We start from the raw sequence: 22,715 nt of genomic DNA, 5'->3' as shown, positions 1-22,715 counted from the left end.
TTCTCCAAAGGTGCGATGGCCACTTTAATTAGGTTTTTGGCTACCTGGTTGGATGTCACTGAGGGTTGGCAGAGTACAGGTGGCTGCTGCACTGCTCTAAGGCATCAGAGCAAACTCCAACACATGCAGCTGGAGCGGGTAAAGCTCATCCTCTCGGTCGTCTCCTCCCATCTGGCTCGGCAAGCAGTGTCCAATGATTCGATCAGATGGTCAGCGACATCTGAGTCACCAGATGCCTCAGACTGCAAGCAAGGCAGTGCTCTCCTCTTCGAGGCAGGGGATGTAGACCAGGCTGCAACCATGTGGGATGGCTCTGCAGGCTGCTTTGTAGATAGCACCATGAGCAGTGGTTGGTCTCATTTACCAAGATATGCCGGGCTGGTATTGTCACCACACCCTTCTCCAGGACTTCCTGATATTTTTCCCAGTCGGCTTTTCGGAACTCTTGACAACTCGGAGCTGTAGCCCGATATGGATCAGCGACGGTCTGTGTTGGCTGTGTGGAAAGTTATCCAAGACTTGGCATGTTGCTGGCTGAGGATGGCCATGAACTGAACTGACCCAACGTAAGTCAGGAGAGTGGTCATGATCCCATCTAGAAGAATGGAACGTGCCTCGTTGCTTAGAATCATAGATAAGGGCAAGGTCGTTTTGAGATGCCCAGTCTGCAAGCTGTTCACCGTGTATGTCAACCTCCTTATACCATCAGTCTGTGTGATGGCTGTTGAAATCTCCGATGTAGACAGCTGGGTGTGGCAGGCTTGGTAGCACCTGTTGGTTCCAGCTGATGCTTGGAGGCTTGTATACATTTGCCAGCCAGAAACTGCCAACCTGGATGGTGTTACAGAATTCAATAGACATCAGCTGAATGGCATCTGCAAGGTGGGGCTCGGCCGTGCTTTGGGTGTGCCACATGGCACAACAGGTTGAAGCCGTCAATACTGTAATGCCCGGCTTCGGCAGTTGCTACGTGTATCTCTTGCAAGCAAATGATGTCAATAGTACGTGAATGAGCAAGAATGCCGAGTAAATCACACTTGGCAACCGACAAACCCTCCATGTTGAGTTGTAACGTGCGTAGAGCTGGACCAATGACATAGAAGTCACCGGGCTACACGTTGGGGTTGTCGGTGACGATAGTGCCAGGATTTGTTTAGCTGGTGCTCGTGGAATTTGGCTCACTGGTTGGATCATTAGCTTCCCTGACTGCTGTCAGGTACTGGTGGGTGGGGCGACGAGGACGCTGATCCATTGCCTTATTTAGGCGCCTATTACCACCCATCCCACCCCGATTTTTTACACTTGCTATCTGGCCACCCTAAGTAGCAGTGATAGTGAAAATTATTCACAATGTGAGAAGGGAAGTAATCATAGCTATGAGCCCACTTGCTTAAATTTTGGGTTATTGTTTATTGAGGATCGACAGGGTGAATGCAGGTCACAGTTTATCATCTGCAGGGAATTGTTAACTAACAAAAACCTAAAACCATTAAAATTACACAGGCATTTGGAGAGAAAACACCCAAGCTATAAAGACAAGCCAATTGATGTTTTTCAATGAAAATCCAAAGATTTGGAAATGTCACAAAAAATTCTTAAATGTGGCTATACTGTCCAAGAGCAAGCATTACATGCCTCTTACCTTTCTGCACTCTGCATTGCCAAACATAAACAAACTCATCTAGTCGCTGAGGAGTTAATTTTACCTTCTGCTATTGACATATGCACTGAATTGTTGGGTGAGTCAGCTGCTAAAAAGTTAAAAACAGTCCTTCTTTCCAAGGATATAATGAGGAGAGGAATCCGTACTATTTCAGAAGACATCCAATAGCAAACAACTGACCATCTTTCAGTAAGTGATTATTTGACTTTACAATTAGGCGAATCTACAGATATAGCAAATCGTGCCATTTTGCTGGCTAATGTGAGGCATGTATGGGATGGTGGGATTCAAGAACAATACCTATTTAGTGCAGATATGCCTACTTCTGCTACTGCTGTTGATATATTTGGTGCACTGAATAATTACATGCAGTAGGTGACATTGAGCCGGACAAAGTGGGGTATTACAACTGATGGAGATGCTTCAATGATAGGGAAACATTTGGGAGTTGTGCAAAGAATCCTTTTGAAAGCACCCATTGCACCATGGAACCACTGTTTCCTGCACAGAGAGGTGTTAGCAGCTAAAGATGTGATACCTGAGCTTCACAAAACTCTTAAAGGTGTTGGGAAAATTGTAAATTATATTAAAAACTATGTCAAGAATTCCCAGTGCGTTCAGGTTTTTCTGTCAGGAAATGGGCAGTGTGTGTCCATCTGCTTTTCCATGCTGAGGTTCATTGGTTGTCCCATGGCAAAGTTTTGTCTCATATATACAAACTGACAAATGAGTTGGCAGCTTTTCTTGAAGGAAAAAAGTCTCACCTGGCAGAACACTTCAGTAACGAGACATGACGTGCTCATGTTGCATTTCTTGTAGATATATTTGAACAAATATTCAATTAGAATTATTTGAATCTGTTTTTACTGGGCAGAGGGCACAATCACTTTAAGCAAACTGACAAAATTGATTGTTGTATGCAGTGTTGTTGTAGCTGTGTTGGTCCCAGGATACTAGAGAGACAAGGTGTATGAGGTAATATCTTTTATTGACCAACTTCTGTTGGTGACAGAGACAAGTTTTCAAGCTTACATAGACCTAAAGGAGAGCTTAGTGTGACTCAAAAGCTTGTCTCTCTCACCAACAGAAGTTGGTCCAATAAAAGATATGACCTCACCCATCTTGTCTCACTCAGATTTAACATTTTAGCCTTGACCTGATTTAGTCTTATCTAATTGAACTTCCATTTTGTGTGTGCTGTTGTTTGGGATGCTGCTGTATTTCTCTTTACCTACAATAGGAAGTAATTGTGCTATCTCAGATGTTATGGTTTGTTGACTTTAATTTGGCAATCACTGAACATATAGTATTTATATTAGTTGACTTGTTTTAATGAGGCACAGAATTATTGACTATAGCTGGGCAGGAAACTTTTCTCATCCTTCAAACATTGTCAAGCCTTAGAAAAATTTTCCTGGCTCAAATTGGTATGAAAAGTCAAAATCTCAAAAACATTTGTGAACCAACCAACCAAACAAACAAAAAAACATTTTCAGTTCAGGCCAAGTGAAACATTTCATTTAGATTTTCACCTTTTTTCTCTTTTAAAAATCTAATTAGCTGACACTTCAAAACCAAAAGTCATCTCAAATAAGAAAGCCAGAACTGTTCATTTTGAAAATGTCAGAACAAAATATTTTAACTGTTTCAAAACTTAACTTTTTTTGAATCAGGAGACTTGTCAAATCCAAACCTGTTTTGTGAACAGTTTGTTTCAATGAATCAGCATTTTTTGAGAAAAAATATTCATAGAAAAATTTCCAACAAGCTCTACAATTGGCATTTGCCAATCTGCATTTTTTCATTTTAAATATGTATTTAAAAGTGATTAATAGAACCCTACACTCCAAAACATCCCAAAGTCTTTAAATGATGATGGGAATTATTATAGTGTGTTCCATAATGATTGACCACATCATCAACTGTGGCACAAATGAGATAATGGTGAAGTGCGTTCACCTTGCTCTATCAGTAGAAGTAGCGATACTTTGTAACACAACATATAAAAGTGAAAAGGTATCAGCATTTTACTACAGATGTTTCTTCCACGCTGAAGATGTTAAATTATCTCTCTAGAAGTACAAGATTGATTTCTCCAGTACAGACAATGGAGGAAGTGAGAACTACTGGCCAAAAAGGTAAGTCCTGTAGAAAATGGTTTGTAATAAAACTCAAAATGTTTTGTTTTCGAGTGTAACATTTAAAAAAAAATTGAAGAAAAATTTGAAATGAAAACTCGTTTGACTCAAAAAAATTGAAAAGTTTCATTTAGAAAATGTCTAAACGAAACGTTTGGATTTTTTCTAGAATCCCACCTACCCCCCGACAAACAATGGAGCAAATTCTGTATTTTTTTTTTTGGTTAAAAGGTTTCATACAGAATACTTTGCCAAGCTCTACTTGCCATTTCATGTATCCATTAAGCATAGGGTGACCAGATAGCAAGTGTGAAAAATCAGGACAAAGTATGGGGGGGGGGGTAATAGGCGCCTATATCAGCCCTGAATATCAGGACTATCCCTATAAAATCGGGACATCTGGTCACCCTAGTTAAGCACTATGCACAACTATAGCGTTGTATAACAATTGTGCATTTATCCCTGGCAGGGAAGCACTGATCTAGGGAACTGGGGTCAGATTTCTCTGGTCCAGCTAACAGCACTAAGAGCAGGACTAGAGGGGGCAGGAAGGTCAAAGATGGCCATCAGGCAATTTTGCATTTCCCTACTCCTGTGGCTGCAGGGGAAGGGGCTAGTCCCTAATGTATGTTAGAGCGACCTTCCGGAGGCTGCAGCAGCACCCCAGCCATGCCCCCTTCCCTCTAGACACACTTCTTTGCCAGGGTTCAGGAGGGTAGCATTGGAGCCATTGCACAGCAGCCACAAACCAGAGGAGGATTCCCCACTGCCGAGAAAACTTCCAGTGCCTGGTTTGACTAGGGCTACGGGCTTCAGATTAATGAAGGTGATTTCTTGTGAAGTAATTTTGTAAAGGTGCACAGTACTTTTAATAAATGTGTTAGCATCTGAATGAGAAAAGCTGTATTTGTTTCTCTTTTTATATGAGTAAGAGGGCAGCCATCCAGTAATCTGATTGGCTGGCACAGTTTCCATTTGGTTGCAGGGGTAAAATACAAAACATTTATGTGAACAACAACGAATGGTAAAATCTAGAAACCATACCTGGTCAGTAGTAATGTTACAAACTTGAATATTTGTTCTGCCACATGTTACTTTTGCAGAACACTGGCAGATTCTGCCATTCATGTGAATAAGTATTAACTACCTGCAAAATTATCATTGATTCCAAAGGATTGATTTTTCTACACAACAGTAACACATTAAATTTTTATTTTTTAAAAAAGAACAAACTGCTCAGTAGCCGAAAGTAAATTATTCCAGCAAGTTGACCATTTTTAAGAGCTATTTAGAGATGTGAATTCTCTGCAGTTTGATGCAGTCAATTTTTCCCCGTATTGTTTGAACTTTATCCTAAATGTCGTGTTTTATATTTGAATGGTTATTTTATGTATCTCAAAACCCCATACAGTAAAGCAAAAACTTTATTACAATAAGACCTTATAGCAGAGTATTTGTCTACACAACAAATGAAAGAATGTAATAAGCATTAACAGACACACTAAAATAACACTGAGTGCCTAACAAACTTACAAAGGAAATTCAGAGCTAAGGTCACTGGGTCTATTCTTATCTCATCCTATTACGGTCAGATTCTGATCTTGTTTACACTGAAGAAAACCCCTAGTAACTTCAGAGTTTATTGAAGTTATTCTGTATTTTCATGCGTATGGCTGGCATTCCATATGCACTGAAATGCTATACATGGTGTTTGTGCCCACTTACCATGAACTTCTGCAATCAGAACAAAGGGTTGGAAATTCACAGGTTCAACAGAGCACTGCTTGGCGGGGAAGGTAGCTCTAATTCACCTTTCTGTCCCCATCTTAAATCAGAACCAACTTCTGGCTGGGGATCACTGGAGCGTAGTGACTCAGCACATCTCAGATGCTGGCAGATCACTGGGAGGCAGTGGTGTAGAGCCTGCAACACCAACCTTAGGTTTCCAGAGGATTCCCCAGCTGTCCCTTTGGTGCAACTTTCTGACTGCTTTGGGCTTCCTGAGCTGTACAAAGCAGCTGGGAGGCCAAGGATCTGGATCATAGTTTCAGTAGCGAGGTCCATAATGCATCACATTGCATGTGTACTCACACAGCACTCACTAAACTACAAAGTCCTTCATCAGCATGCACTTGGTTCAGAAATTTCTCTGTGGTGGTGGTGTTCCAATTCAGGGATTTGACCGAAGCTTATCTCTCGTTATGACACCTTCGCTCACCGGGTAGTGAGGACGAAATTAACTTCCCAGTGGTGCATGCACAGTTACACCATAGAGATTTTTGAGTTAATGCAAAGAATAATTGTGAGGAAAAGAGAAAGTTACTTACCTGTTAGTCTGCTTCTTTGAAGATCTGATCCCAAAGGATTCTTGCTCGTGGGCCCTGTGTTCCCTAATGAAGTGACATTAGTTCTCTATTACTTGACCCTACAAGGCAGGCACAGTGGGGAGCAGCATGTTAGAACCTTCCTTCAGGCTGGTGGGTGCTCATCACCAATGGCCACATCCTACCAGAGCCCTCAGGGTCTTCCCCCCCCGCTCTCACCTTTTATTTCCTGGATCAACTTTCCTACTTATACTGCCTTCTTCACATTCCCTCCTATTGTTTGCTCCATTCACTTCTTTCACCTTGATTCAAATTAGATTGTAAGGTTCTTCAGAGTGACCACCATATTTTCCTGTGTGTATACACTACTCCGAGCACAACCACTCTCTGACCCTGACTGGAACTTGGTGGCACCCTACCACAATGCTGCCACTACACTAAGGCACTGAGTCACAGGGGAGCCACTGCTGCATAAAGACAGAGCAAATGCTCCAGGCTGTTCCGTCACGAACCAAACTGAGAGAAAAAGAGGGTAGATTTTTTTTTTTAAAGGGATGAATTTCAAGGCTCTTCCTCTGCTCTGAAGATTAGGAAGGTGGTTGCTCTGGAGACCCCGTCTGTGTAACTGTCAGGATGCAGAATAAAACTGGCAGTTTCCTGTGATAAACTGCTTTTGCCTTGTCTTCTAAACTGCAGTAACAGAGGGGAAAATCACTGTTACCAGTAGCAAACCTGTCTATGAAGGAGAACCACTAGAGTTAGATGATTCCAAATGGCATAACACCATTGGATTCTGGCCGTTCTTGAGATAGAGGCCACTAAAATCACATCAGAATTCAATTGGGAGGGGGGAAAGCATGATAGTAGTTACAATTATTCCAGCAAGTTGAGATCAGAGATTTCATGACTGTTCACAGGACTAAAAACTAAAGTTTTTCAAGCACTGTAAATAATTTCAATACACCTCTACCTCGATATAACGCTGTCCTCGGGAGCCAAAAAATCTTACTGCGTTATAGGTGAAACCACGTTATATTGAACTTGCTTTGATCCACCGGAGTGCACAGCCCCGCCCCCCCCCCCGGAGCACGGCTTTACCGCGTTCTATCCGAATTCGTGTTATATCGGGTCGCGTTACATCAGGGGAGAAGTGTACTTGTTTATAGTTTGGCTGAGGGTGTGTGTGACACTGGACCCCCAAAATGTCACTGGTGTCTTGGTGCAGCCAGCATTTCTTTGGAGTGGGTCCAGGATCCTCACGCCAGATCCTCAGCTGGTGAAATCAAAGTAGCTCCATTGAAGTCAGTGTAGCTGTGACAAATTACATGAGTTCAGGTCTACCCACTGATGCAAAACTTTCAATCCCTTAATGAATTGTGTACAAGTTAGAAAAACTTTGAGGAGTGTTTTAATAAAAATAAAAATGTGTTTTTCCAATCTTCAGTATTTACAATTTATACAGATCTATTTAATGCAATAACCTTAATATAATCTCTCTTCACAGAATAGTTCTGTGCAGAACATTTAGTCAACATTTAATTTATCAGAATATCATCGTTTAATGGCTTCTGAACTCAATTTGTCTGTTTTCTTCTGATCAAATATATGGGAAAATGTAGAGGGAAAATATTTCAGTTGAACTATATTCCTGCTATGAGAATTTGAGGGGGAAAAAGCTTTTGATATCATAACATCCATTGCTTTCATGGTGAACAAACAGTTCATATTTGGGTGGTGTTTTGTTTGGTTTTTTTGCTATACTGTGAATGGAGATTACTTACCTATAGTCATAGTTCAGTGCATTCACACTCAAGGGATGCACCGACAAATACTGCTCAGACGTTGGAACCTTCTCACAGCAGTGCTCATTGGCGTACTCATGCACCCCCACCCTCTCTCTTCTCCCCTCTGTGTTCCTGAATGTTCTGAAGATGAGGCGCCCTCTACTCCCTCAGTTCTTTCCACCATCTCCCCACAATCAAGATTCCATTAGGACTCTGAGGAAGATGGAAAGGTGGTCAGGAAGTGTGAATAGGCAGAATCCATCTCTAAGAACTCCGGTTACAGGTAAGTAACCTTCATTTCTGCTGCACATTCCCACTCAAGACAGTTTATCAAGCAGTATTCCATAAATGGACGGTGGGACTTGGAGTCCTAACTGAATAAGGATTGAAGTACTGCCCTGACAAATTAAGCATCCGATGCAGAAGCTAGGTCTAGGAAGTAATTTTTTGTAAATGTAAGTATAGAGCCCCAAATAGCAACCCCGCAGATGTCTGCAGTTGGAACAACAGGGCCTTCCAGACCAGGGCAGAATCTGCCAATCATGCCAGTAACCAAACTCAGGGTCCATATCTGTCATATCTGGAAGGGTGTGATGATCTGTAGGCACCATATTTCGAGGTGCATTCCTTCTTCTGATAATGGAACCTGGAGGTATATCTGTAACATCTAGCATACTTTGATTCTTCCTTGGACTGCAGCTCTAACCTAGAGCCGGTCTTGGGTACAACACAGAAGTAAATAGGGAAACTACAGGACCTGCATATGCAAAACAGAAAAGCAAACAAATGTTACTGACCTCCTCCTTTTCCCTGGTGGGGACACTTAAGAAGGACAAGTAGCAGGAGCATTCCTTTTACTCTCTTAGGCAAGTAGACACTGTTTGCCTCTTGCAAATCTGGTAACTGATCTGATTGTGAATCAATGTCATGCAATTGTGCTACCATAGTAAGGGTTGGTGCCATGCGAACAGTGGATAAAGAAACTACTGCCAACTCTAGAACAACTTTCAGATGCAATGCAATTTTCAGAACTGGGGGATAAGTTTTTAGGCAAGTTTTAGGCAAAATTTGCAAATGACACCAAGCTGGGTGGGGTTGCAAGCCCTTTGGCGGACAGGATGAGAATCCAAAATGACGATGACAAATTGGAGAATTGGTCTAAATTCAACACAATGAAATTTCAATAAAAGAGAAGTACAAAGTACTTCACTTAGGACGGAAAAATCAAATGCACAACTACAAAATGGGGAATAACTGGCTAGGTGGTAGTACTGCTGAAAAGGATCTGGGGGTTATAGTGGAGCACAAATTGAATATGCGTCAATGTGACACAGCTGCGAAAAAGGCTAATATTGTGATGGGGTGTATGAACTGGACTGTAGTATGTATGACCCAGGATGTAACTGTCTCACTCTGCTTGGCACTGGTGAGGTCTGAGTTGGAGTACTGTGCCCAATTCTGGAGGCCACACTTTAGGAAAGATGCAAATTGGAGAGAGTCCAGAGGAGAGCAACAAAAATGATAAAAGGTTTAGAAAATCTGATCTATGAAGAAAAGTTAAAAAAACAGGGCATGTTTAGTCTTGAGAAAAGAAGACTGACTGGATCTGATGAACAGTTTTCAACTATGTTAAAGACTGTTATAAAGAAGATGATAATCAATAGTTCTCTACGTCCGAAGGTATGACAAGAAGTAATGGGCTTAATCTGCAGCAAGGGAGATATAGGTTTGATATTAGGAAAATCTTTCTAGCTCTAAGGGTAGTTAAGCTCTGGAATAGGCTTCCAAGACAGGTTGTGGAATCCCCAATATTGGTGGTTTGTAAGAATAGGTTGGACAAGCACATGTCAGGGATGGTCTGTTTATTTGGCTGGACTTGATGACTTTTCGTGGTCTCTTCCAGTCCTACATTTCTATTAGTCTATGATTCACCCTAAGCCTGAACCTTAGTCTTTGGTTTAGGATCTGATATTCTTGGATCCAGGTCATATGGATCTGAGGCATCGCCTGAATGTGACTTATTCTTGCAAGCAGGAGCCTTCTTGTCTTGCACAAACTTTCTCAGAACCGAAGTAGATGGAGCTGAAGGTTTCTCCCGTGGTTTGGCTCTTCCCGCAGAGGCTGGTATCAACCAAATATCTGAGCACTATAGTGTCAAATCCAATAATTTGGATACCGATTGCACCGAAGCACTGAAACTGATCCTGGGAAAGAGATCACAGTATTATACATATTGCTCTTCTTTTTAGTCCACCAGGTGCTAAAAGCAGACACTGGTATTTTCATCTGGAGTACAGATCTCATATGTATCGGATCCAGGACACTTCATAGCCAGAACTTCCTGCAGCAATAAGGCTTGCAGCCTGTTCTGGGTCTCCTTGAGCACGCTGGGGGTAAATGTGCTGCAGACAGACCAGCATGAGGGACAGCGACCCTCTCTGACGCACGCCAAGCATCTACTATGGGCATCCTGATCCTGGGAAAACGGCCGGACAAGAGATGCACCTACCTTTTGAAGCCAGGTCTCTTAGGTTATGTCTACACTGCATTTTAAAAAACAGGGAATTGAATCTCAGGGTACGTCTACACTACCCGCCGGATCAGCGGGTAGCCATCGATCAATCGGGGATCAATTTATCGCGTGTAGAGTAGACTGATAAATCGATCCCCGATCGCTCTCCCGTTGACTGCTGAACTCCAGCTTGGTGAGAGGCGGAAGCAAAGTCGACGGGGGAGCCGCGGCAATCGACCCCGCGCCGTGAGGACGTGAAGTAAGTCGAACTAAGATATGTCAACTTCAGCTACGCTATTCTCGTAGCTGAAGTTGCATATCATAGGTCGATCTCCCCCCCCCCCCAGTGTAGACCAGGCCTCAGAGCCTGGGCTGACACTACAGCACTAAAACCAGCAGTGTAGACGCTGTGGCTCGGACTGGAGCTCGGACTCTGAAACCCACTCCCCCATCCTGAGCTTCAGAGCCTGAGTGTCTACACAGCTGCTTTTAGTGCTGTGAGCTCAAGTCTGTAGACCGGGGCACTGAGACTCACTGCTGCGAGTTTTAAAATCAATCTGACAAAGAACCAGGAGTGAGAATTGAAGACATATCTACTATCTATGCTAAGAATAAAACCTTTTTTCCTTAAATAAGTTTACCACTAAAACTAATAATGAAAACTACACTAAAAGTAAAACTATACTAAACAAAGGCACTAAATTGTTCTTGAGTGAAGGCTCCAGATCCAACTGGATCCAGAGAGGCTAATATCCATCTGCTGCTGCATTTGGAAGGAACTGAGGCAGCAGAGGGTGCCACTCCCCCTTCTATAACCTCACCCCCAGAATGTTCAGGAAGGAAGAGGGAAGGGATAGCAGGGTGCACAAGTGCTCTGACAAGCACTGCTATGAGCAGGTTCCACCTCTTGAGCTGCACCAGCTAGCACACCCTGTGAGTTGGAATATGCATCCAAAGAAGCAGTGTCACAGAGAGAAATACTGTGAAGGTATCTGGAACACAAGACGACAAGGTTTAATTTGGGGAGCTTATTTATTTTACTGGCTTAACACAATATAGGAAGATGGAACATATACTACTGTAAAACACTCAAAGCCTACATAAAATTATTCAGTGATTCATGCATCCCCAAATATGTATTAATTAGTATCCAGTGAGAATTTAACTGGAGTGGGGGAATAGTGAAATTGGTTTGGTCTTTTTGTACAGTAGACATTTAAAATAATTAATTAATAATGTAATATATGTTAGCACATTATAAAAAGTTATTCTGATTCACCAATTCTTCAGTTCCCTCTCAGGCAGTAGGAAGGGAAAACTCTGCTTTAAAAAAATATTTATCATAGCCAAGAGCTATATCACTTATTGGCTCTCTGGGAATGCTTATGTATAGGCTTTCTAGCCCAGAGTTGAACCTCTGACCTCTGCAAATCATGTAAAATTCTTCTGTTTGAATCTTGAGTATTGGTCGAGTACCCCATTGCTGGCAATGGGATGGGTGGATATCATAAGCATAAATAATTAGACCACTAGCACAAGTAAATGAACGTCCATTCTTTTAAACCATTGACTTTATTAAAATACTTAATACATAGTTTGCAGAGGAACGTACTGACATTTTCTGAGAACTCCATTGAAAGCAAAACGTAACTGTACATGTACTATTTAACAAACAACAACTTAGAGGATGGGTTCATACTCTATATCCTAAGAGCAGACAGTTGAGTTTTTCTCAGGTTTTTTGGCACAGGCTCTTCCTTGCCCCCTATCTTAGAATATCCAGTAGAAGAGAGCAGGGTCTCATACGTCTTACAAACAAACAAACAAAACCAAACAAACGAACAAAACCAACCAACCAAACAAACAAACAAAACCAACCAAACAGCTAGTCCAAGTGGAATTCCATTGTTTTCATCTGCTTCTTCACTCTACTCTTCCCTTCCCAATCCCTTTTTTTAAAAAAAAAAAAAACGTTGTCCAGAAAACCTAAGATGTTCAGCCTCTTTCAAAGGCTACAGAGCTGCAGTGCAGGAAGAACTTCAAGTCAAATCTGAGCAGAGATCTCTCAAACCATCAGATCATCTCTCAATGTCTTTACAATTCCTTCAATATACCAATTTTAAAAATTGAGTGGAAAAAAAAGTAATGTCAAAATATGCAAAGGGTAACAGTGCATTCATGAACTGGGTGGAATGCACGTCGAGGGCAGGCTACAATGCACTAAAGAAAATGACAAATTATAAACTTTAAAATTCTGTTGAAATAAAGAGGTGGAGGGTGGGAAGGAGAAGAGAGGAAATAATCTGGATAAATATTTAAAACAAAATGCTCTTTTCACATATCTCATTCTCAGTTAAAAGGTTGCAATTACCATAGACATTTAAACAGCACTAGAGATTGTTGATAAAATATATGTCATGACTTAACTCAATGGTAGGGCTGTAAGTCTGGGGAAAAATACAACAAAAACTATGTGGAAAAGAAATGTACTGTGTGTTTCCATGAAGGATGAATTGAGGTTGCATAGGTTTTCACATGAAATTTATAAGGTTGTTTTGGGGAGATAATTTTTCAACCTTGCATAGGTGATATATCTGTTATAAAGATAATACATGGAAAGTATGTATGGTTGAAACATGAGCTTTGATGAACACACTTTTTCCTCAAGTTTTACTGCAGCAAAAAAAGCAACTTTTTAAACCTCTTCAATGCCCTAACACATATATGGAGTATCCCAGGAAAGAGACATTAGGATTACCATGTGAATGATACAGTGTATATTTGAAACAATTGGAGGAGCCCCCCACAAAGCGTAGCCCTAAAATTTCCATATAGAAAAAAATACTGCATGAGTTAACTTTATTTACAAACATTAAAACTCATTTAAATATAAACTATTTTGGATCATTTATTATATCAAATGAAATTATGTTAGTTAACCAGACTGTTGAATGAATGGATCACCCATATTTATACTTATACTTATTTATCAATAACTGTATAGCCAAACACCAGCTTATTAACTGTGCAGAAAACTTTTAAAACTGCATTTTAAAATTACTTTTGTTTCTAGTTAATTCAAACTCAGAGCAATGCCTCCATATGTCTGTTAGAATGCAGCTTTTCCATCTTAATTGAGCGAACAACTTCCAATTGTACTGCAGCAAGGGCCATTAGGATATTTGTTTCATCACTGGGTATAACAGAAATAAAGTCAGCGGATTAGAATCCTGTCACAGGACAACTGATTGCTGCTTTGAAAATTAACGGCTTGGTATTCAGCATGTTAATTTCCACCAATAAATGTCTTGCCTTTGCCCTGCTTTTATCTAAAAACAGGAGGCCCTTTTCCTGTGACAGGGCTCTATTCCATTGGCATTACCTTCTCATCAAAGATGCTGGCTGGCATTTCTTTTGCCATTTTGCACCTGGATCTAAGACAACATCATTAGTACTGGGTATTACTCTTGCATATCACAGTGAGGTGTACCTTTACATATTATTTATAATGGCTTCACTGTGGAGACCTAAACCCTGTATTAGAAACTGTCTCAAAATAGAGACCTTAATACTAAGGATTTCATCACGTGTGTTCCTTATCTACAGATAAACTTAAAATGCAGAGCTAAAATTGACCCACCAGACATTAGGTGTGTGACTTCAAATAATGAAACGAAAACAAAACCAACCCCCCACGACCACCCAGCACATTTCCTTTAGAAAGGATGCTATTTACAACAATAAAGATTCAGTTCTTTAATATTTTAACAAAAAACCCAGCTAATTTTAAAATTAGTAAACCTAATAAGGTTTTTTTAAACCAATACAGTGCACAAACAACATTGCTGTTTGTTCTTGAACATAAGTCTCAGAAATGTAGTAACACTAAGATAAATTATACTAAGGGTGACAAATCTGAACTAATTAAATAATAAGAAAGAAAAAGAAACACCACTATAATTGAAACACAGATTCTAAAAAGTACAGTGTTCCAATGGTTTCTCACAGTTCCAGATTGCCAACATTATAAATTAAGGGTGAAAGATATCCATGTATAAACAAGGCAGCTTTCCACTGATTCTATACTGTTCTTGTCTAAACCTTTGGATATTTCAATCTTCAAATCCCACAAAGTAAGGTTGAATTTGCCAGTTACAAAAAGAATGTCGGTTCATGATGTGGCATTTGAAAAAAATGCATCTAGATATTTACAGGATGCATAGAATGACTTTTTTGCAAATGTTTTTTAATCCACACACCTTTTCATTTCACCTTCTGCAGATCTGTAAACAACATGCTATTCATTCGGACTGTGGCCTTAGGTTATGGTGCGTGGTCTTTTGGGAGGAGGTGGGGGCATGAGTTCAGCGTCAGGATCCAGGTGATGTTTTTGCGTCTGTCCTTGAGAAGCTGCTGTACACCGACCAATGAACTCAAACAACATTTCCTTTGTGACTGGATTTTGGATGCTATTACATACAGCTGGGAACAAAGAACACATTTTGACGTTATTAAACTGATTGGCTGCATGCAACACTTGAACAATTTGATCCTGTATTTGCAAAATAAATGACAGTATTTGGCACAAATGTTCAGTTTTGAACATATATTTTATAGAACTTTTGTGTTAGGGATGAAATTATTCTACTTTGCTCACACACAGCTGAGGACTACAGAGAATAAAGAACTGCTGTCCCAACGGGCACCAGTCTAGCCTTCTAGTCAAGAGAATAAATCTTTGTAAAAAAGTAAAATTAAATTCAATATAAATGTCAGGAATTAGCACATTACTTAGGCAAGTAGTAGCAACAAAGCTCTTGTGCAATGTGTCTTCTGGCTCTGAAGCTCTACGTAAGTCGTAACCAGTAGGAATACATGATTTTATCCATTTTGACAAACTTGGAACTGAAATGCCTAAGTCTTTGGATTTTTCATCAAATATCAAACAATTTAGACAATTTATGAAAAGGCTTGATTCTGAACTGAGTATCTTTTTATCATTTTGCCTGTGCAACCTGGTCTCGTCTGATGAAATATGGTACTTAGGAAAAAAGGCTAGAAGCAAGATATATTGATTTAAGGTGGAATTCCATGATTATCTGGGACAAAAATATAAGATAAGGCTATAAAAGATTTTGAGAGACAGTATGAGGAAGATCAGCTATACTACAGAGGCAGTTTCATGAGGAAGAATAATTGTTACTCTTTTGAGGCCCAACATCCATTAAATAAAATGAGTCAACTTATCTCCCTCAACTGATATAAAGTAAAATCATCTTCATGACTAGCAATTAAAAATATGGTTTCATGGGCCACTGAAGATATTCTTTTCATACCACTGTAATTCTGGAAGCATGCACAATCTGAATGTAACATTAATAAAACCTTCCCTAATAGCAATGGTTTTATAATTAAAAACATTTTTGGTATAAAGATGCTTTTTAAAAATTTCTTCTGTATGCATCAGTTTTAGTCCATTTAAACACAGTATTATAATGAAAAGTAGCTAGCCTTGCCAAAAACAAACAAAAAATTACAAAAATAAAAAAGTTATCACCCCAGCAAGCCTGTGCTGGTAAATTTGTATGACCATTTTTAAAGGCTGACCAGGACTAATGGGACAAAAAGGAAAAAAAAATCACTATTTCTTAAAAATACTTTTTTCCACTGGAAAAGTCTAAAAAGAAAGAAGTTCAAAAAGGGAAAGAAGTAGCACACACACATTTTATTTTAGCTTTACTATTTCTTTCCAGCTTTTTTCAAATGTGGAAAAAAGTGGGTCTCTCCTCCTCACCATAGACCTTTTCGAATGGGGAAAAGTTAAGAAAGGAGGAGGGGAGAGAACCTATCAAAACTCCAAAAATAACTTTTTTCAACAACTGAACCAAAAATGCAATTTTTCCTCACAGATTTTTTTATTTCATTGTAAAAAATGATTTCCCATGAGAATTTTTTTTACAAAAACCTCTCTCTCTCTGAATTTATTTATTTATTTATTTGGTGAGAAAACTCTTCAGAAAATTTGTTTTCAGCCAGCTCTAGCAGAGGGGAAGAAGAGGAAAGCTGTGCATGCTGGGAGTGGAGGAAGGAAGAGGAAAAGTTGCTGTGGCTTGGAAGTAGGGGAGGGGGCTGGGGCAGGCCAAAAGAAAAAAGGTTGCTGAAGCAACTAGGAGGCAATGCTGGTGTTGATGGGGAAAAACTTTAGGAGGTGGTACAGTGGTACCTCTTCTTTAGTGGCCCATCCCTCTTTCCCTCTTGGTGGTGTGAGGGCTGCAGAAGACGCACAAAGCTGCTATGGTGGTGGAGCTGTTTGAATTCTGAGGTGTCTCCCTAAAGGCACCAACAGTCCTACTGTCACTTGATCAAATGGCTAATTTCAATTTGCTCATCCAAACAATTTAATTTCACTAGATTATCAGAAATTTACATGGGTGGATTAATTTTAAAGAAAAACTAGGAATATACATATACCTCCTGGCAAGCTTAGTAGTTCTGAATACCATGTTTAAGTTTATGATACCACCACAAAATGCCAGTTCAGTATGACTATTATTACTCATATTATTCCAACACATCTTTATTTAAACTCATTCATCCCACCTGAAAGAAAATTGCTCTTTTGCATTTTCAGAGGATTCTTTTTTATTGTCTATAGGAGAATCTGAAGGCGTCACAATCCTATAAGGACAACTTTTTTTCATAGCTTTCATTTGCTTTACTCTCTATTGTTTGTAATACTATTTTAGGAGCTTGAAATTACATTTTCTCCTACTAATTTTGTCTTCCATCTGGCAAACAATGATCTTGAATAGAGCTGAAATTATCATGGCTTTTTTTGTTTAACAAATTCAACTTATGTAGCATGTTGATGTGCCAAAGTATCTTTCTTTGTGCATCAGCACAAGTCAACATAGCACCAGTGCTTGTCAGTTAACTGTGTTGTAGAGCTAAGGCAACTATATTTTGGGGGGCCTCACTTAAATGCAGGCCTTTAGCATATATTTGACTAAATAAGGTCCCAATTCTGCGAAGAACTCACACACATTTACTTCACACACCACGGGGGAAATCATGGCCTCGGTGAAGTAACTGGTATGTCTATACTGCAATTAAAAACCCGTGGCTGTCCCGTGTCAGCTGACTTAGGCTCGTGGGGCTTGGGCTAAGGGGCTGTTTACCTGCAGTGTAGATGTCTGGGCATAGGCTGGAGATTGAGCTCTGGGACCCTCTCACCTTGCGAGATCCCAGACCCCGGGCTCTAGACTGAGCTCAAACATCTACACTGCAATTAAACATTCCCTTAACCTGAGCCAGCTGGCACATAACAAATGGGAGTGTAGCCTATTTGATTTCACCCAGTGAGTATGTCCCATTAAAACCATTGGGATTACTCATGGTGTAAAAGTTTAAGCACATACGTAAGTCTTTGCAAGATCAGGACCTAATGTTATACTGGAAAAACACAGACTGCTAAACTAGATATTGAGACTACAGACCATTTTCCCTCATTAAATTAGAACAATATTAAGGCAGATGAAATTCTGGGACTAAATTTTCTGCCAGAGTCCATTTAACCAAGTTTACTGAAATGGTAAAAATGAAATGTATGTGCAAAAGTAAGTTATTCTACTCACCTAGGGCAGTGTTGTAAGCATTTGGAAAGCTTTTGTCTATTCTCTGCCTCATGAAGACCCAGCTGTTGTTCTCAAATTTACACTCTATAATCTTATTGTCATACTGTTTCAGTTCTCTTGTCACCTGTTTTAAAAAAAAGTTCAAGATAAATGTATTTTATTAAATCAGTTTAAAGGCATTGTTCCTTCAGCTTGTGATAGGTAATGGAAGGCCAAACATTGCCCTAAAATTAATCAGGAACAGTTCTTCATCCTACACCTAAAGTTAAGCTTAGCTGAATATCTTAACATCTCCAATGTACACATGCTCAGCTACTTGACATTTTAAAAATACTTTTGAAATCTGTTGTCAATATATGGCAATTATGCTAAAACATCAGCTACTCTAGTAAAAAAAATTAAATAAAAAAATCAACCAGTAGAAATGTCCCAAATGCAAATAGGTTTCCATGGGGATGAACTGCTTCCTGTATAAGTGCTACTGCCAGCCTAACTGTATGAAATGCATTATCTGTGTTTTCATCAACCTTCTTTGTTAAAGGTCTCAAAGCCAAACATTAGGTTTCAATACCAGAATTAGCTTATAAAAATCATTCCACTCTTTACATTTTTAGAGATTATTTTCTTTTAAAAATAAAGTAAATTCTAACTCCAAAAATTACATGGGTTTTTAAAATCACACATGTTCTAAATATCCTTCAGGCCTCTTTTCTCTATTCATTCATAGATTTGTCAGCAAGCAGCTGATATTGTGAGCTATTTGTCTTTCTATTAGCTGATGCTGAGTGATTTGGAGATTTTTAGTTCATGTGTACTATACTTCCTGTTTATTTTGGCTACTTCATCCTATGCATCTTAACCTATGATAAAATGCAAAATTCCCAAGTAACCATGGCAACTTGAGAACTTTAGCTAATGCTTTAGCAACTATTTCCCAATATACTTCAGTTTGTTCCAAAAACCCTCTTTGTATGTATGAATCTGTATTTAACTGTTAGTTTTGTGTTTAGCTCTGTTACAGATTTCAAATCAAATGCTAGTCAAGGTAATATCACAACTGTGATGCAGTCTTTTATGGGTAATTACTTTTCCATACACTAAAGAGGACTGGTTATTTCATTAGCAGAAATTTGCATTTCTACTGTCTATCCACTTACCAGTACTGACACAGGAATTTACTACTGTTCAGGGATACAGACTTTGAAGAAGGACAGGAAAGGCTTTGGAACAATTAGTTGGGTGTGCAGTGAATACTCTCAAACATATTTTGGACTAATTTCTAGATAAAGGCAATTAATTTGCCAATATGAGTCCCAAACCTTTGTGGATTACCCCACTTGCAAAATAGGACAAGTCTAACCCTCAAGTTGCTAAAAATGCAACCATCACATTTTGTTCAGCATTTATTCTGAACATTACTATTAGTTTCAGGAAAGGGAGCTCTGGGATTTTACTTGTCAAGTAAAAGTGACACTATGAGACAATTTAGCTAACCTGCTTAATTTAGGCCAGTCAAGTCAAGAGACTTTAACATAAAAAAAAGTCAGTTTTTTTCATCAGTTTTTTATCATAAATTCATTTATTTCTTTTAAAAAAAGAAGTAATACTTCTGCTGACTACAGATATTTTTTAAAACCATTTAACCGCTACAATGCACTTTGTGACCGTTGGTGGTCACGTGGATTAGGGGAGACATCTCCTATCCTGTTTGCAAGATTAACTCATCCCCTAATTTGCCTGTCTTTCCCTTTTTAGCACATTTCCTTGTACGGTATCTTAGTTCACTATACATGTGCTAAAAGCGATATTCCAACCAGATGTTCAAGTAACACAGACTCACTTAACATTTATGTTTCATTAGGTGTGTCCAGGAAAACACAACATCCTTTTCTAATCCACTGTGGATGTTTAAACACAGGAAGAAACTTTTGGCTGTGTAATGATTTGGAAAGTATATTACTTTGATAATAGCTGCCAAGGAAAAAAAAATATTTATATGCCCTTTTTTCCTGATGAAGCAGGAAAATGCTGTTAGAAGAATCACCTGCTAGAGGCAGAGAGATATTCAACTCTAGCCAGTGACTTTCACTAACTAGCAATCTCAGTAAGCCTTTGTCATATAGTTTATCATTCTTCTAGTGTTCAGAGGCTTAGAATAGCAATAAATTATGTGGTTGCTCTATGTGACTGTGGCAATTAAGCAGTATTATTAACTCTCTGTATGCTTGCTTGGCCACTCATTAGCAATCTGGAAGATGGATCTTTCCAGAAAATGCAAACACCTGCCAATGCACTGAGCTAAATGCTTTTAGAAAACTGCTGTTCATAGTCTTCACAAGTTATAGCAATTATCTTACCAAGTAAGGAACATAGCAGTTACCATTCCCCAATTAAATGACCTTGGTCTTGTAAAAGCACCTGTCTTAATGTGTAGCCACATTTTCTTTTAGAAGCTTTTGAACATTTTATCAAGAATACAGAAAGTACTCTAAGCACAATATACACGTTCAGCATTAACAATGCTGAAAATACCGGTGTACCACAATCATTCTAGGCTTCTCAATATGTATGTGTTTGGAGAGGATTGAAAAGGTCACAGAACAATTCCTTAGTAATCACTGTAAACAAGCTTTGTTGCAAATATGTCACAGTTCAGGGCAACTGCACCTGTGTTTCACCTCAGTCATCCAGCTCTCAGCTTCCAGCTCCCCAGCTGTTGCCTCTCTTGGGTGGGGTGGCTAGGGTGACCAGATGAGAGGAAGAAAATATTGGGACACATGGGGGTGGGGGAGGGAGTGGAGAAAAATAAAAAGCCGAGTGCTGCCGGCGGAGCAAAAAAACCCCAGTGCTGCCGGTGAAGCGAAATATCGGGACAAACACCTAAATATCGGGACGTCTGGTCACCCTAGGGGAGACCCACCTCTCAACTCCCTTTTGACCAGGGTATGTCCAGGCTGCAGTTCCCTGTCTTCACTGTGTATTTCCCAGCAAAGAGAGTCTGCCTAAACAGATCTGCTTGCTTTTTCTTCAGACTGATAACAGAGTGATTTCTGCGGATATAAGGTACCTCAAAGTTCTCTCCAACCTACTTTATTCTTCAGGTACAAGCATTACAGAGAAAATATATTAAAAACAGTAAAAGAACCTTCTTGCATGTTAAGACGCTTACCAGAGTTCACGCTAACAGGGATTCTGGCAGGCCCAGTCCTCCCAACTCTACCTTAAGGATTGAGGCCCTCCATGGACTAGGGGTCCTGTGCATTTAAATCCAGACTTTTCATCCCAAAACCCTTTCTTTGCCTCTCTGCCCCTGGGAAATTCAGTCTGAACTAGTGTATGTGTATATCTCCAGGGAGAAGGCTTCAAAGGCAGATAACAGATGAAGTTCATTAGCCTCCCCACTACCTACTAGAGAAAGTACATAAAATGCCACAATACCACATACACAATTGCAATTCTAATACAAAATACCCCCAAAGACTGTTTTGGATATTGTCAATCTGCCACAATCACTACGTGTATCACTCACAACCATTTCCTGAAGTGGTGATTATAGGGTGACCTGACGTCCCGATTTTATCGGGACTGTCCCGATATTTACTTGTTTGTCCCCCGTCATTGGGACGCGAATTGTCCCGATATTTTGCCCTCCAGCGCACAGGCGGAGGGGGCTCGTGTCCCCCCCGCCCCGGCTCCGCCCCGATTCCACGCCTCCCTCCCCCATTGGATCCCTCCCCAAATTCTCGCCCTTTTCCCGCCCCCTCACTGCCCCATTGGATCCCTCCCCAAATCCCCGCCCTGGCCCCGCCTCTTCCCCAAGCACGCTGCATTCCTCCTCCTCCCCCCTCCCTCCCAGGCTTGCGCTAATCAGCTGTATGGCGGCGCAAGTGCTGGAGGGAGGGGGGAGAAGCAGGATGCGGCAGCCCGCTCAGGGGAGGCAGAGGTGGAGGAGGCGGCGAGCTGGTGCGGGGGGCGGGGCGTGGAGCTGCCGGTGGGTGCTCAGACCCACCAATTTTTCCTATGCTCCGGTGGCTCTTGTGGTTTTTTTTGCTTTTGTTTTTGTTTTTTCCTCCGCCGCCGGCTCTTGTTTTTTTTTTTTTTTTGCTCCTGATATTTCACGTCTCTCATCTGGTGATTAAGACTAAATGTGGTCTGGGAGCCACCAAAATGTAACTTATCCCTCACCAAAATCCCTTCTCCCTCACCAAGCTCTTTCCTAGCAGTTGGGAGTGAGAGATTAAACTTCCCTCCTAGTGAGAAACAGAGTGACATATTGCACATCCTGCCTCAGAGGGGTCTCTCTCTATTCTCCCTTCTTGGCTTTGTGTTCATCCATCCTTTCCCCACTCCCACCTCTACATATTGTAGAGGAAATCTGAGAAACTCATCATTCCACTTCTTGAAAGCAAGTTTTGGCAGTTATTTCTTCCAGCTTGTGCTGGATGGGACAAGGCAGAAGATGTCTCAGCTATGAGAGGACTTGGGGTTGAGTGCTGAACAATTTGCTCAGCAGTGAGATTCGCTGTATGAGCTGCTGGTGCTCTTACCCCAGTGATGACAAATCTGTGGAACCAGAGCCAATTCTAACAATGCTTCCAAACCTACTGCAGCCATACGGGTCTGCCAGATTATGGGGCCACCACACCCATTCTAGTGCAAC

General features: G+C 40.4%; 1 protein-coding gene across 3 annotated transcripts in view; it reads right to left on the bottom strand.

Annotated features, from left to right (window-relative positions):
• Nucleotides 1–11,997: 11,997 nt before the first annotated feature.
• The window catches only part of RNGTT (RNA guanylyltransferase and 5'-phosphatase), a 409,198-nt gene continuing 398,480 nt past the window's right edge, over nucleotides 11,998–22,715 (bottom strand). For 2 of the 3 annotated variants that reach the window (XM_026654244.2, XM_026654251.2), the window contains 2 exons: nucleotides 18,056–18,179; nucleotides 11,998–14,903 (listed from right to left, as the gene is read on the bottom strand). In XM_026654244.2, coding sequence (XP_026510029.1) covers nucleotides 14,740–14,903; nucleotides 18,056–18,179 — 288 coding nt within the window. In that variant the 3' untranslated portion in view covers nucleotides 11,998–14,739. Of the gene's footprint in view, nucleotides 14,904–16,682; nucleotides 16,752–18,055; nucleotides 18,180–22,715 lie in introns of those variants that run through there. The other variant, XM_026654249.2, reaches the window with a different exon arrangement.

Source organism: Terrapene carolina, unplaced genomic scaffold (assembly GCF_002925995.2).
Source record: "Terrapene carolina triunguis isolate 2854851 unplaced genomic scaffold, T_m_triunguis-2.0 Scaffold42, whole genome shotgun sequence".
In the NCBI taxonomy this organism is placed as follows: Eukaryota; Metazoa; Chordata; order Testudines; family Emydidae; genus Terrapene; species Terrapene triunguis.
Note: the sequence above shows the minus strand (reverse complement) of the source record. Positions and strands in the feature narration are given on the sequence as shown.